The sequence below is a fragment of the Chaetodon trifascialis genome, chromosome 23 (genome assembly GCF_039877785.1).
Source record: "Chaetodon trifascialis isolate fChaTrf1 chromosome 23, fChaTrf1.hap1, whole genome shotgun sequence".
NCBI lineage: Eukaryota > Metazoa > Chordata > Actinopteri > Chaetodontiformes > Chaetodontidae > Chaetodon > Chaetodon trifascialis.
In genome coordinates this window covers 11,808,544-11,822,460 of record NC_092078.1, presented here as the reverse complement: position 1 = coordinate 11,822,460, position 13,917 = coordinate 11,808,544, and the positions used below count along the sequence as shown (strand labels likewise).

Sequence of the window (13,917 nt, the reverse complement as noted above, 5' to 3'; positions counted from 1 at the left end):
CACTGCGCGGCAGATTCTGGCCATTTGTTTGCTTTGACTAAAGCAAAACTGAAATAATGGCTGTTTTTATTACCAGTCCTAATCAGACATTTGTCATTCCACTGTATCAGGTCAAAATTAGCTTTCAATGTGTGTGTGTGTGTGTGTGGGGGGGGGGGGGCTGATAAATGATGCAGCTGATCAATATTACAATATCACAGTATCGCAGCGAAGATCGATACTGGCTGTGTACTCAACACAAGCATGACCAGGTTCATTATCTGCTCTTCGGGACTGTGTCATTGTGCTGCAGGTGTGAACGCAGATCACAGTTCAGTCAGCAAAACATCTGCATGATATTGGACTTTGTTTTAAAGCGAGCATCGACCGCTCACCCTCACCCCGCGTCTCTGTGATGGATTTGATGCAGCTTGTTTAATGACCTTAGAGACTCTGTTTTCAATGCTGTGCTGCTTGTCTGTAGGATTATGTCATTTATCACCATATCGCAGTAGAAGGAGTCGTCTTTTCCTGTGGGTTAAAAGCTGCTTCAGAGGCCTTTCTTTCCCACAAGAAAGGAAACCAACAGGCAAGAAAACGCTGAAATAAAGATGCCGCACAAAATATCATGGCTTCAATCCAGAACACAGTTATCTGTCCTCAAAAGCCCTCATCAGTCAAAGTCTACTACTGCAAACATCCACTACAGGGTAATGTTGCTAAATCACCTCATGTCACTCTCATTTCAGATATAATACATGAGTTGCCAACAACCTATTACTGCTCAGCATGAGTCTGAAATCCTATATCAGCACAAAATCCTGCACTGTAATATGTGCGTGTAGTGTTAACGGCACAGTGCTTCGGTGTGCTAAAGGGCATCCATATCAAATTACGTTCCTGGACTGGTCAGGAAGCTGGGAGAGCCTTCGCTTTTGTTGTCTGCTGGGTCTGCTCACCATCCCTTTGACAATCTTCCACCAGAGCCTCGCAGTTTTGTTTTGCTTTCTTAATTACTGCAGCCAAAAATTATTGACTTTGCAGCAGCTGTTCTCAAAAGCAGTGGCACAGTTTTTCAACGGCTTAGTGCGACTTTGTGGTTCACTGATGGAGACTGTGAGAGCTGAAAGTTTAATGTGTGGACCCTGAGTAGAGGCTATTTCTGCCACACACGTTGCTGCTGAGGTTTCTTGAAGAGCTTCTATGGCGTTCTTAAAGGTCCAGTGTGTGTGATTTAGGGGATCTACTGGCAGAATACAACAGAAATGGGATATAATATTCATAAGTATGTAGGAGCGGGTCCTCTTCCACGGAGTCCGCCATGTTGCACCGCCATGTTTGCAATATCCAACCAATGATCAATTTCAAAAACTGCATTCAGCGCCAATACTGAATCAGACCCTCTAAATATGCTCATATTCTTTTCCTATTTTCTTTTATCCATCAAAGCGCATATAAGGCTTAAAATAGTGTATGTTGCATAATCAACATTCAACTTTTGACGAAACAGTGTCACCTCAAGGTTTGAGCCAATCACGTCACCTTTATCTGTCAGTGAGCAGTTGACAAAGATCTTCATCCATAAATAACAGTCAGCATCTGAAGCATTAAATTAAACCAGCCTGCATTCAAAGTAATTACTTTAAGTATTAATGAGAGCAGTTAGTCAGTAGTCGATGCAGCTACAGTAGCCAGAGCAGACAGAAGGTTCAGGGACTTTTTGGCCACGTTACTGGTTGTGTCCCTCAAATTCTCCTTAAATCAAATTCTTGGTTGAAGCTATTAGAGGTTAGACCAGGTTAGGTGTAAATTTGGAGATAGTTTGTGGGATTTGAATTGATGGAGCTTGATGGGGCGATGCACTGCCTGGCTGTAAGCACTGCCTGAAAAAATAATAGACTTTGGGGAAAAGAAAATCTTTTTTAGATGTTAACATGGTTGACTTGTCAGATTTGTTTCCATGCTATTGAGGAAATACCGTGGAGACCGGAGAAAACCAGAAAGTCTGGGAAATAATCCGGGAGCTGGTGGAATTCGTTTTATCGGTGATGATTTCCTGGTGGGCCACATCTGAAAGTCTGGACTTAACACGCTGCGCACTGGTCCCTCACATGTGCACATTCACAGATGGCTCAACATTAAAGGCAAAAACACTTTGCCTCGTGCTGTGTCATCCAAACAAGCCCACAATCCCTCACCACCTTTTCGCTCACACACACACACACACACACACACACATCGTGAGCCTGGGGGTATAATTATATCACTTTAGGATCTAAAGGACTCCTGTCCACCAATCTAACAAAATGTGCAATATCCGCTGACAGCAACATGCGTGTCACGCTCACACACGAGCCGAATGCACGCTGCTGCTGCCAAACGCACACTCGACACACAAAGGAAAGATCGTTTACAGCTAAATTATGGACAAATTGAACCTTGAGAGGGGAGAAGTTCAAAGGCAGAGCTGGAGTTGAATGCAGAGGCAGTCTCACAAACACACTCGCGCCGGTGCCTCTCAGAAAGACGAGCATCTCAAACACAAGCGTTTCCCTCTCACGCGCACAGGGTCTGCCTCCCGGACAAAATCTATCTTGCATGTATCTTACATTGTGTCTGCTGCATACATGCATCAGACAGAACTGCCTCTGTAGTGCAGGAAGTCCGGTGAATAGGTCCTCATATAATGTTCCTGTGCCATGCTTTTTCCTTATGCAAGTGTGTATTGGTCAATGCCTTTAGACATCAAAATTTCTGAATATGGGGGCGTATGTTTGTATACATCTGTGAATGAGTTTCTGTGTGTGTGTGTGACCATTCATTCTGATTATAGATTGCGGTATTCCACCTCCTCGCTGACACTTTATCGTTACCGCCGCTGAGACAGAAAGAGACAAACGCAAAAGTAGAAGTGAAACCTGAGAGGATGCCCTCCTCAGTCAAAAAAGATGCCACCTTGTCGAGCTTGAAAAGTGGGAGATGCAACAAACAATCAAAACAATATCCAGGGAAGGTGGAGGAAGACGAGCGGCAGGCGAGGGAGAGGCAGCATCGGCGAAGGGAGTGTGAGGAACAGCGGCAGGGAAGAGGAAACGGAAGAAAGGTGGGAGGACATGTGGGAAAAATAGAGAAAAATAAATGTGAGGGTGGGTTTGTGTAAAGTTTGAGGTGGTAAGTTTGGTCATGTGACTGCAGTTCCTCTATACAAATGCAGTTTGTGTTTGGAGTCACAGCCTGATCCAGTATCGATCAGGCTCTATTAGGAATATGGTGTCATCATAATGTTGGCAAATGTTCCCCTCGTTTTTGACGTAGGTGGATTTGTTTTCGTTTTGTTTTCCACCTGCACAAATACGTGACAGGACGGAGCAAGAGAGACAGCCGGAGGCAGAGAGTGACAACACAGCAGGATAAGAGAGGGCAGATGGAGGGAGCGAGGATGGAGAAGGACAAGTTTATAAAGGGACAAAAAACATGAGGCATGAGAGGGAGTGGAGGCAAAGGTGAGGTAAAGGACAGAGAGAGGAGAGATGAATGTATAGGCAGATGTCAAGGAGGAGAGAAGAGAGGATGAATGTGAATGAGAGGAGAGGATGACGAAGATGAGATGGAGGAGAGAGGAATGAGACTGGAGGAGAGGGAGTGACACGGTGAGAGGAGCACGCACACACAGAGGGAGGAACTGACAGCGCTCAAAGGACAGCGGAGGGGAAGAGGAAGACAGAGGAGGAGGCAATGGTGCGAGGAAGAGAGAGAGAAAGGGGAGGATGAGAGATGGACGGAGGTGGAGAGACGGATGCGGCGAGTCAGCTCGGGACAGACAGATGAAGGAAGGAGCCTGAGGGAGGAATGAAGGATGAGATGGAAGGGTGGGAAGGAAGACGGGATGGATTAACGAGAGAGAAGAAGAGAGAGGGGACTTTGATACCTGAGTGTGTGACAGTGTGTGTCACATTGACCCTAACTACAGACAGCATCCTATTAGTAACACCTAGATCAAACTGCATACGAAGCACACACACACACACACACACACACACACACACACACACACACACACACACACACACACACACACACACACACACACACACACACACACACACACACACACACACACACACACACACACACACACACACAAATCAAAGGCAATCTGTTCCTGAGAGCATCTAATTGAGGGGAAAACAAGGCTAAGAGCCCATTTGCAGGTGGTCTCTCATCACAGCACTTTGCATTTACACCTGGAATTAAGCATTCTGGTTATCTCAATCAGCTCTCAGAGTCAAGACCAACAAGTCCCAAGTCAAACTGCACAACTCTCAGTTTTGAGTCCTAAAAAAGTCATAATGCACCCCTCACCGAACGCTGCCATTTAAAAATGAAAATGAACAGAAGCAGTTACATTATTATTCTAAACATTTGACTTTTATATTTTATTACTTTTACAGGCAGAATGTCTCAAAAAGCAGAACAGGAGTCAGAGCATTTAGCTATCAAGCTCCTCTCCTGTGGAACCATCTTCCAGTCTTTGTCCGGGAGGCAGACACTGTCTCTACATTTAAGAGTAGGCTTAAAACTTTCCTCTTTGATAAAGCTTATAGTTAGGGCTGGCTCAGGCTGGTCCTGGACCAGCCCCTAGTTATGCTGCTATAGGATTAGACTGTCGGCGGACATCCAAAGATACACCGAGCTCCTCTGTCCTTCTGTCCCTCTCCATCTGCACGCTTTCATGTCCTACCACGGCGTGTTACTAACTTAGCTCCTTCCCCGGAGTCTCTGTGCTTTGTCGTCTTGCAGGTTCCACAGTGGCTGAATCTGGATTGTGGATTGCAGCTGCGTCTCCTGCCTTGGCCCTGCCTGACATCCACTGCAACTGCCACTGCTATTATTACATGCACTGTCACTGTCACTGTGACTGCATGTCTGTCTCTCTGTCTCTCTGACTGCATTTCTGTCTGTCTGTCTGTCTGTCTGTCTGTCTGTCTGTCTGTCTGTCTGTCTGTCTGTCTGTCTGTCTCCCTCCCTCCCTCCCTCCCTCCCTCCCTCCCTCACCCATTCGGTTGAGGCAGATGGCTGCCCACCCAGAGTCTGGTTCTGCTCGAGGTTTCTGCCTGTTAAAAGGAAGTTTTTCCTCGCCACTGTCGCCAAGTGCTTGCTCATGGGGGAATTGTTGGTTCTCTGTAGATAAAAGAGCTTGGTCTGCACCAGCTCTACAGTATATGGAAAGTGTCCTGAGACAACTTCTGTTGTGATTTGGTGCTATACAAATAAAATTGAACTGAATTGAATGATTAGGTGTTACTGCTGCAACTGAGGCCGGGGTTCAATAGCATTTCTTAAAACCCGAACCTGCTTTTTTAAGGCAATCCAACCCTTGTCGAGACATTTCACTCACATCTTATGAGAACAATGAAAGTCTGCTCCAAAATTTATGCTGTTTAATTCAAAATCTCAACACGCGAGACCAAAGTGCAGCGGTGAGGGAAATACTCAGATGCTTTACTTGATTAAAAGCAGCTCTCTAAAAAATACTCATTCATGAGTGAATGCACCACCGCCGAAGGAGTGCACCAACCAGCTGACCCAGAGTAACACCTCTGACGTGGCCAAAAACAGAGCGGTGAGAAAGAAAGACAGAACAACGAGAGTATGAAAAAGAAATATACTACAAATTCACAGCAAGGCAGGGAGAGAGAGAGAGAAAAAACAAACACCAAATGACAGATTTTCAAACAAATAAAGCAGGGCGAAGAGAATGAAACAGAGGGAAGGAGTGAAGAATGAATAACAAGTGCTGGAGAGGCTGACTGAATCCAGTTACTCACACATACATTAATGGTGGGCTTCCTGGCATGGCAGCCGGTGGAGCTATACACAACAAAACTTGTTTGAATTTGGGTGTCTGTGCTGCGGGAAGGAGGAGGCGAGAGGGAAAATGACAAAGACAGGGAGAATGAAGATAAAAGAGGAGGAAGCCAAGGCTCAACTGCAGCCGGGTTGGAAACAGAGAAAGTTAGTAAATTGAATAGGGAATGAGGGGAATGATTGATGAAAAAGGAATTAGGCAGGCAAGATGAAAGTGATGAAAGATGGTGTGGGGAAGAGAGCTGGGGAACGAACGGCAAGTTTAAAAGGGGACTTTCACAACTCGAAATGAATAATACCTCGCTGACAAGTCTATTAAGAACACCGTCGGTTTCAAGCACGCAAAAACAAGAACGAATGTGCTCACGCATCTCGGAGATTGGGAGCACGGCCGAGTGAAACAGAAAAGACTAATGGACATGATGTTCACATACAGTAAAACCTCAGTTCTTACTCTTGTCATTCACAGTCAAATGTTCCACTTGTCGGATCTTAACGAGTGCACGTCCCCTACGATTTCGATGAATACAGATGGAGTTTCTGTTCCCTTTCAGCCACCACATACTTCAGCCGTGGCTGCTTAGAACTGAACCTCAGCCGAAAATGAAAGCTGTGCAAATGAAAAGTGTTGCTCGTGACAGCCCAAACTTCCAGCGTGTGCTGAGTGGACGCTGCCCAGATTCAAGTAATTACAGCACTCCTGCCAATTCAAATGACCCCAATTCCCCCAAAACGACTAATTTCCTCTGTGATATAAGGTTTTCTCTGCAGGACAAAGAGGATATGACAAACTGGTGCAGGACTGGAGAGGGTGGGGGGTGGGGGGTCTCTAATATGTGAGAATGACTTTCTATCAACTTACTGTCTCGCTGATAGGAGCAGAGCACTGCAGGGCAAGTGTGTGCCTGAGTGTGTGTGTGTGTTAATGCATGTGTGCGAGCAGGTAAAAAGCTGGCTCACTGTGACAGAAATGTGCATAAAGAGGGGGGAGGAGAGATATAAAAGAACAAAAGGAGGGGGAGGCGGAGGTGGTAGTGGCACAAACACAGAATATAAAGAAAGTATTGATGTGCAGCGCGCAATCAAGGTCTTTCCCCATCTCATTTTGTTCTCACAAATAATGTAGCACGACGTCCTCGGTGAGCTGCGACTAGATGAAAATATTCGTATGATATTGCCGGAGTTCTTCGGTGTCCCTTCTCCTGCGTTTTAGCCCTTTTTCATTTGTAAATGTATTAGATTTGACATGCGCGCATTCAACAGCAGTAATAGAAAAGAAAGGCAATTCTGGAGAGTTTACATTGTAGATATATCTGTGCACATGAAATATATTATTCATGATCTAGTTAAATAGCCCATCTTCTTCATACATTACTGCTCTGCACATTTTAATATTTCATACAGTAAGACAAATGCAAAGAATCATTCTGAGGGGGGAAAAAAAGCGGAAAAGATAATTGAAAAGTCGAAAAAAATGGAAGAGGTGACATAGTGTTATGTGGATTAAAGCTGTGCAGTACTTGGTGTGAACAATTATCTGTCTTGGGAGCACCCATCGCACAGCTGCCCTGGCTACAGGGGCTTCAGTTTCCTTTAAAGATACTCCATAAAACGGAGGGATTTCCATATTAGGACATGGGATTAGAACAGACAGGGACAGCTGATGTAAACATGGAGGTAAACCCATGCAGACGTTGAAATGATGTGCATTTGTTAAACCTCAGTGTGTTTTTGTGAGTGTTTCTGCATCTTTGTTGACAAGTAAGCGTCAAACTGGAACTTTAACTGGCAGATGTTTTCAGATTATGAGGCTGCTTTAAAGTTGGGTGGAGCTATGCTGAGGTGCTTCATAGATCTTTAATGGAATCATAAAGGTGAAGTATGCCCTGCCACAGCACGGGAAACAAAGGCACCAGGAGAGTCTGAGAGGGTTTCCACATGCCCACACAGCCCCTGGAAGATGTCTAATCAGCCAAGGTTAAGTGACCTGTGTGGGTGAACTAAGAGTATCAAGGGCCTTTAATTCATAAACAGTTGACTTAATAATCTGTCGGCGACTTGACGATCGCCAGGAGTTCAATGTTTACTGATGAATTTTTTTCACTCATCCGGAGCTGATTTCCTCTCACTGTGGTGTAAAGCAAATATAGAGAGCTTCTTTGTGTAGGAGGGAAAGCAAACCAGACAAAGACTGAAAGACAAAGCGCTGAAAGGAGCCAAACGATCAACACAGTGAGAGGATGAAGCTAATGAAGCTGCCAGTCATGTTTGGCTGCCATAGGAACGTGTAACGCGTTTCCCCGCCCACAACTTCCTGTATGAGTGGCACTGATGTGTTCGTCAGTCAGCTTAACTCCTTAACTGATCTTATTATGCTGGGATCCGATATGAATGAGGGTAGCTGGAGCAAAGACTTCTGGGTGTGGTGTGACTGAAGGGCCGATGTACCTGCACCTGTGCGGCTCTTTGTGTTGTGGCTCTTGCTGTGCGTGCGTTAGTTTTAGACCCATCTGTGTTGCTTCAGCCCAGCAAATCTCACAGGTCATCAGTGGAGCGGAATGCTATTTATTTCTTTCATTATCCCCTCCCTCTTTCTCGCCTCTCTCCTTAATTCCCATTGTCTCTCGCCCCCTCTCTCTCATTGACCTCATCTTTCTGCTTTTCTCCTCGCTGACTCCACCTGTTCCGCCTCTCTTCCCTTGCTCCTTGTCTCACACGCTTCGAAAAGAAAAAAAAAAATCGCCTCCCCTCTTCTCGACTGGGCCCACACCTCCTCCATGCCTCCAACCTTCCCTCTTCTCTACTTCAGCAGTTTTTACCATAGTGGGAGCCATCTAACCTTGAAGCTGCACACCTGTCTGTGGACAGATGATACCAAACAAACAAACTCACAAAATGACAACCGGCCCGACCGACCAGCTGCCCGAAGCCTTCCGCACACATGCACATCTGCTACTTACTCTGTGATTTCTTCGGTGACCGTGTGCTCAACCTGGAGTCGAGAGTTGACTTCGATGAAGTAGTGTTTGCCGTGTTTGTCCACCAGGAACTCCACGGTGCCGGCGTTCTCGTAGCCCACCTGCAGCAAAACAAAAAGCAATTTTTATAGCTCTGAACTAACAGTAATAATGTGAGTTGTGTAAACACTTGAGAGGGAGCACTCACTCATCCTAATGAGGCATGAAAACAAAAGAACAAAAAAAAAAAAAAACTCCTGTCTTCTCTACATAAAAATATGAGTCCATAAAATGAAAGAATAAGCTTCATGTTTTATTTGCATGGAGGGAGGAGGAGCATCTTTCATCATTTTCCTGTAATGCGATAATTAGATCATTAATCAAAGGGGATTTATTGAAAGCTCATCATCATAAAAGTCCATTTTCTCCCACTTTCAGCTACAACACTGCAATCAGAATCACAATCAGCGTCAGGTGCAATAAGTATACAGGAATTTGTCTCAGTGTTATCGATGCAGGACGTTAATATGTCCACGAAGCTATGTCACGCACAGCTAACATGGTGCAAGGAAGACAGGCCCTTCAATATCCAGACATAAGCAGCATCTAACACTGGACATAGGGCTACACTGCATGTGCCACTCAGCAGACAATGCATACAACCCTAAAGTTGCAGGACTGTGCACAAATCAGGTTTGTGGGAATCTTATTTTAAAATCAGCATAAGGAGAATACATTTACTCCGCCTGAGAAAATAATGTCAACTTAAGTACACTAACCATCGTTTTCGGAGCTTATGGCTGCATCTCACAGTCGTAACCCTTAATCAAGTCAATTTTATTTATATTGTCGATAATCACAAACTTGCTCTCAAGGGCTTTAGACGCTTGATTAGAGGAAAAACTCCTCTACTGAAGCAAATGAGCTGGGATCCCTCAGAAGCAGCAATGGTGAAATTACAATATGAAGAAACACAATGACAGTGTTCACGTAAAAAAAAAAAAAAAAAAACATGACGAGGTGAACGTCCACATTCATATGAGCAAACTTTTCACTGCCGATGCAAAAGGATCATCTATAAACATTCATGGTCAATGCATTTCATTTGTTTTCTGCCACTAAACTAAAGCAACATTTCTATGGTTATGTTCATGCAACTCAGTTAAGGACGGGAAAAGCTTGTGGTCTTCGTTGAATTTACAAGATTGGGATGCAATATACTGAAGAGCATCAAGTAGCAGCGTGCACTGGAGCTGTGCAGGATACAGAGTAGTGGTGGATGTAATGCATCGGGGCCACCAGTTCAGTGGACCACGAGAAAGTAATGCTGACTCAAATACGATGGAAAAAGCTCTCGACGGCAAACACAGCACCTGAAAATGCTTACTGTACGTCTTTGGAGGCACATGGATCGTTACTGCTGCTTATGATAGTAAGTCATGATATTCAACGTAACGAGAAGCTTCTGAAAAAGGTACAAACTGCATCTTTGATGCAGGACTTCCATTTAGTCTGATGCTTTTCTCTCTCCGGAACAGAAATGTTGTTTTAATCAGCACTGTGGTGTGCAAATGCGGCGTTTAAAATGCAATGTACTGCTGTTTATACCTTTTAAAGCAATTCAATGGCTACTTTTATTGCTTGCTCTCCATTCAGCAGACAATAACAAAACATAATCCAATCTCTGGCACACTCCTCAGACATGCCTTCTTCACTTCCTTTCACTTTTGATTATACATGTTCATCATGTGTAAGTGGACATTTCCATTTAGATTTTAATGTCCAGTTTAACCCCATCCTCACACACACTCACACACACACACACACACACACACACACACACACACACACACACACACACACACACACGTTATATCTATGCAATCAATGAGTGTGACTCAATCTAAAATGCGAGGCAGCACCTGTGCATTGCTGTAACTTGTCAAGATTAAATGAAAAGAAATATCAACATGTAATCCTCAGGTGTAATTAGCATGCTTTGCAGACTGCATCCTCCTGAATGGACTATTCTGTTCTTTCTGTTAGAAACTGAAAATGCCTCCATTCAGAGGAAAACGTGATAACAGTGAGGAAAATTAGCATGCTAGCAGACCCACATTAGCGTTTTCCACACTCATCCCTCTCCACACTCCACTCCACTGTGGGTTGTCTTAGCTCCAGTTTAATTTTGCCCAGTGGGAGCTGCATGCAGAGTCTAATTGCTATATAAATGCTATATAAATAAAGTTTATTATTATTATTATCATTATCATTTCAGACTAGGCAGGTTTTCAGAAATTACACAGATGATTTGAGCAAAGCAATTTGATTGGTGCCCCAACCATTTTCACCAATTTAACCAATCAGAACAGCTCAAGTTCCTCAGTTCAGATCCAGCCACAGCACTGATTATTCCTATAATCAAAGTTTTGCCATATCATGAAATGTACCATTTTGAGTGAAGGAGATATTTGAAGAAAACAACATCCAAACATCAGAATGAAATTAGACGGCTGCGTGCAATCAAATGTCCAAAACACAAGCTGCACAACGGCAAATCTAATTATCCCAGAAGGCACAGATGTGAACAACCCACGGAGAGGCAACAGCACCACCTACGTCTGAAAATATCTAAATCTGAACCTGTTTGTAATGAACAGACCGTTTTGTGTTTTTGGTTGCGTCCCTCCCTCTTTCAGTGTTGACTGTGCGAACAAACCAGGATGAAGTGAATGACCGAAACTGATTCCTTCCCTCCTGTCTTCAAACAGAAAAAGGCATGTTTAGTCTTTAATTGGAAAGCCCCCCCTTGTGCCTTAAGGATTGCTTTGATTTCCAACATTTGTCAAGACAATCAAATGTACAGAGGAAAAGAGAGGGATGGGTTGCAGAGGCAATGATAGCCTGAAGCTAAAACTGCAGCTATTAGAATCTGGCAACCACGCAATGATAAAACAACCTAAGAAAGTTCAAAAATGATGCAGTTACAATGAATAATCCATCATGCATTACACACAAGTAAATGTTTCACCCGACTAAAACAACACCTGCTCAGAGCACGTCAGCCTCTTATTAATTAACTGGTATAATTAAGATGATTGTGCAGAAAACTCACCCCAAGAGGAAATTAGACACCAATCAAGAATTCAGCACACACACCCACATGAAACGCATGTATTAATATTCACTGTAACCTTGTAAAACATCTGTGTAAAAATATTCAGATGCAGTCAAGAATTTTCTGCTGAGAGAAATTAGTCTCATTTACAGCATCTGTAGCTCTGCGCAGGTTTTATCAGAGAGTCTCCTTAATGGGATCATATACACACACAACCAGCCTATGAGAGGAGTCAACAGACCGGCTGGGACAGCACATACTATGTGCTACAGTCCCTCATCGAGCAGAAGTGGGCTCTGGGAACATTTGAGTCTCAACATGAGCTCCCTCCCTCACATGCCCTCCTGCTCACCAGTGGACTCTTCCAGAAAGGGCTCTGCTCTGGTTTGAGGAGTTAAGCCGAAAAGTGAGCTCCTCTGATGTTTTGGCATCAGATGTGATTCCTGCTGTGACGATGCTTCACAGACTCTTGACAGGACCCATGTCATCAAAACAGAAAAAAACACTTTCCTGCTGGCATTGTACTCAGTATCAGCGAGTACTCAAATGTACTTGGGTGTGAAACCAGTGTTGGTGCATCCCTTTGTGTCACTGAGCTCCTATTGCCCAGCTGTTGGGATGATTAATTCAGAGCCCACAGATCTCAGACATCAGGAAGCACAGTCTCTCTCTCCCACACACACAAAATGCAAATCCATGTGTACCACATAGCTATACACTATGTGTCTACATGCACGCATACTTAACATACGTACAAATACACAAGGTACATCCCTTATATATGCACTGACTGTAGGTGCTTCCAGACAAGCTGCTAGCCTCTGTGCACCCACATGCTCTCGCATGCAAAATGCTAATTTGCAGCCTGAGTCACCTTTTTCTTAACCTTCTCAGTGCAGCCAAATGTTTCAGTGTGTGTGCGTGTGTGTGCACTTCCTGTAAGCCTGTGATGACAAATACATGTAGCTAGTAAACCAAGGCCTCATTGATAAACTGTAACAGACGCAGAAGACACACTCCAGCCTTCACGCGCACAAGGACATAAATGCACACGCACTTAGGCACAAATTCACACATATACCAATATGTGTCACACCATATTGTACTCTCTCTCTCTCCCTCGCTCGCTCGCTCACACACGCACGCACACAAAAACACACAGTCAGTGAGTAGCAGCCAGTGTAACAGATTGAGTGGTCACTGTTTTATAAGGTCTGACAGACAAGTCAATGGGATCTAATAGCACAAGGAGAGGTCACTGGTGTTTCGCATGCGCACACACTTTCAACAGTATTTTTTTAAAAGCATCATGTGTGTGCATTCACACGTTTGGCTCCCTGCTCCAACAAACAACAGCGCTCGCGTGAGATCATGCTTAAAACAATCTGATGAATGCAGACTGGTGTACACAGCTCTGAATAGGAAGTGACAGACAGGTGGTACTGTACAGCACAGCGAACAGCACGAAATGCATTAAGAGCTATTCATGAGTGCTGGGAGAAAAATGGGTGAGTTTAGACAGATGGAGGAGGAGAGGGAGTTAAAGAAAGGTTGATGGATGGATCAAATGAGACAAGGAATCAAAGTTTTCAGTGGGAGTGGAGAGTGAGGGGGGGACGCACAGCGCAGGGTGAAAAGAGTGGATTAGATGGAGCAATCAGCGAGGGGAAGAATAGCAGAGAGCTCCAGTGATGGAGGGGCTGTCACTCGCCGTGGTTTCTCCCTCTCTAAGCAGTTCAGCTTGAAATCATGTGTGTGTAACGTTGTTACAGGATGTCAAAATTCAAATTCAACGAGGACCCTTGACAGCGCCTGCTCCACAGCGCCTCGCTGTGTCAGGACATTTCTCAAGGAGTTCACAATTGGGGGGAAAACGTTGGGTGAAATCATTTATCAGCAAGATGGAGTACAGCAGAGATGGTAGAAAGAGCCATCTTTGCTCCTTCTGTCACTGTGAGTGTGTGCTCACCATGCTGCCTGCGGTCCTCGAGGCTA

General features: G+C 44.5%; 1 protein-coding gene across 1 annotated transcript in view; it reads right to left on the bottom strand.

Moving 5' to 3' along the window:
- Window positions 1-13,917, bottom strand: part of LOC139351094 (pyruvate carboxylase, mitochondrial-like) — a 251,754-nt gene that overhangs the window by 191,120 nt on the left and 46,717 nt on the right. Inside the window, exon 10 of the mRNA XM_070992772.1 lies at window positions 8,808-8,926. Coding sequence (XP_070848873.1) covers window positions 8,808-8,926 — 119 coding nt within the window. The remainder of the gene's footprint in view (window positions 1-8,807; window positions 8,927-13,917) is intronic.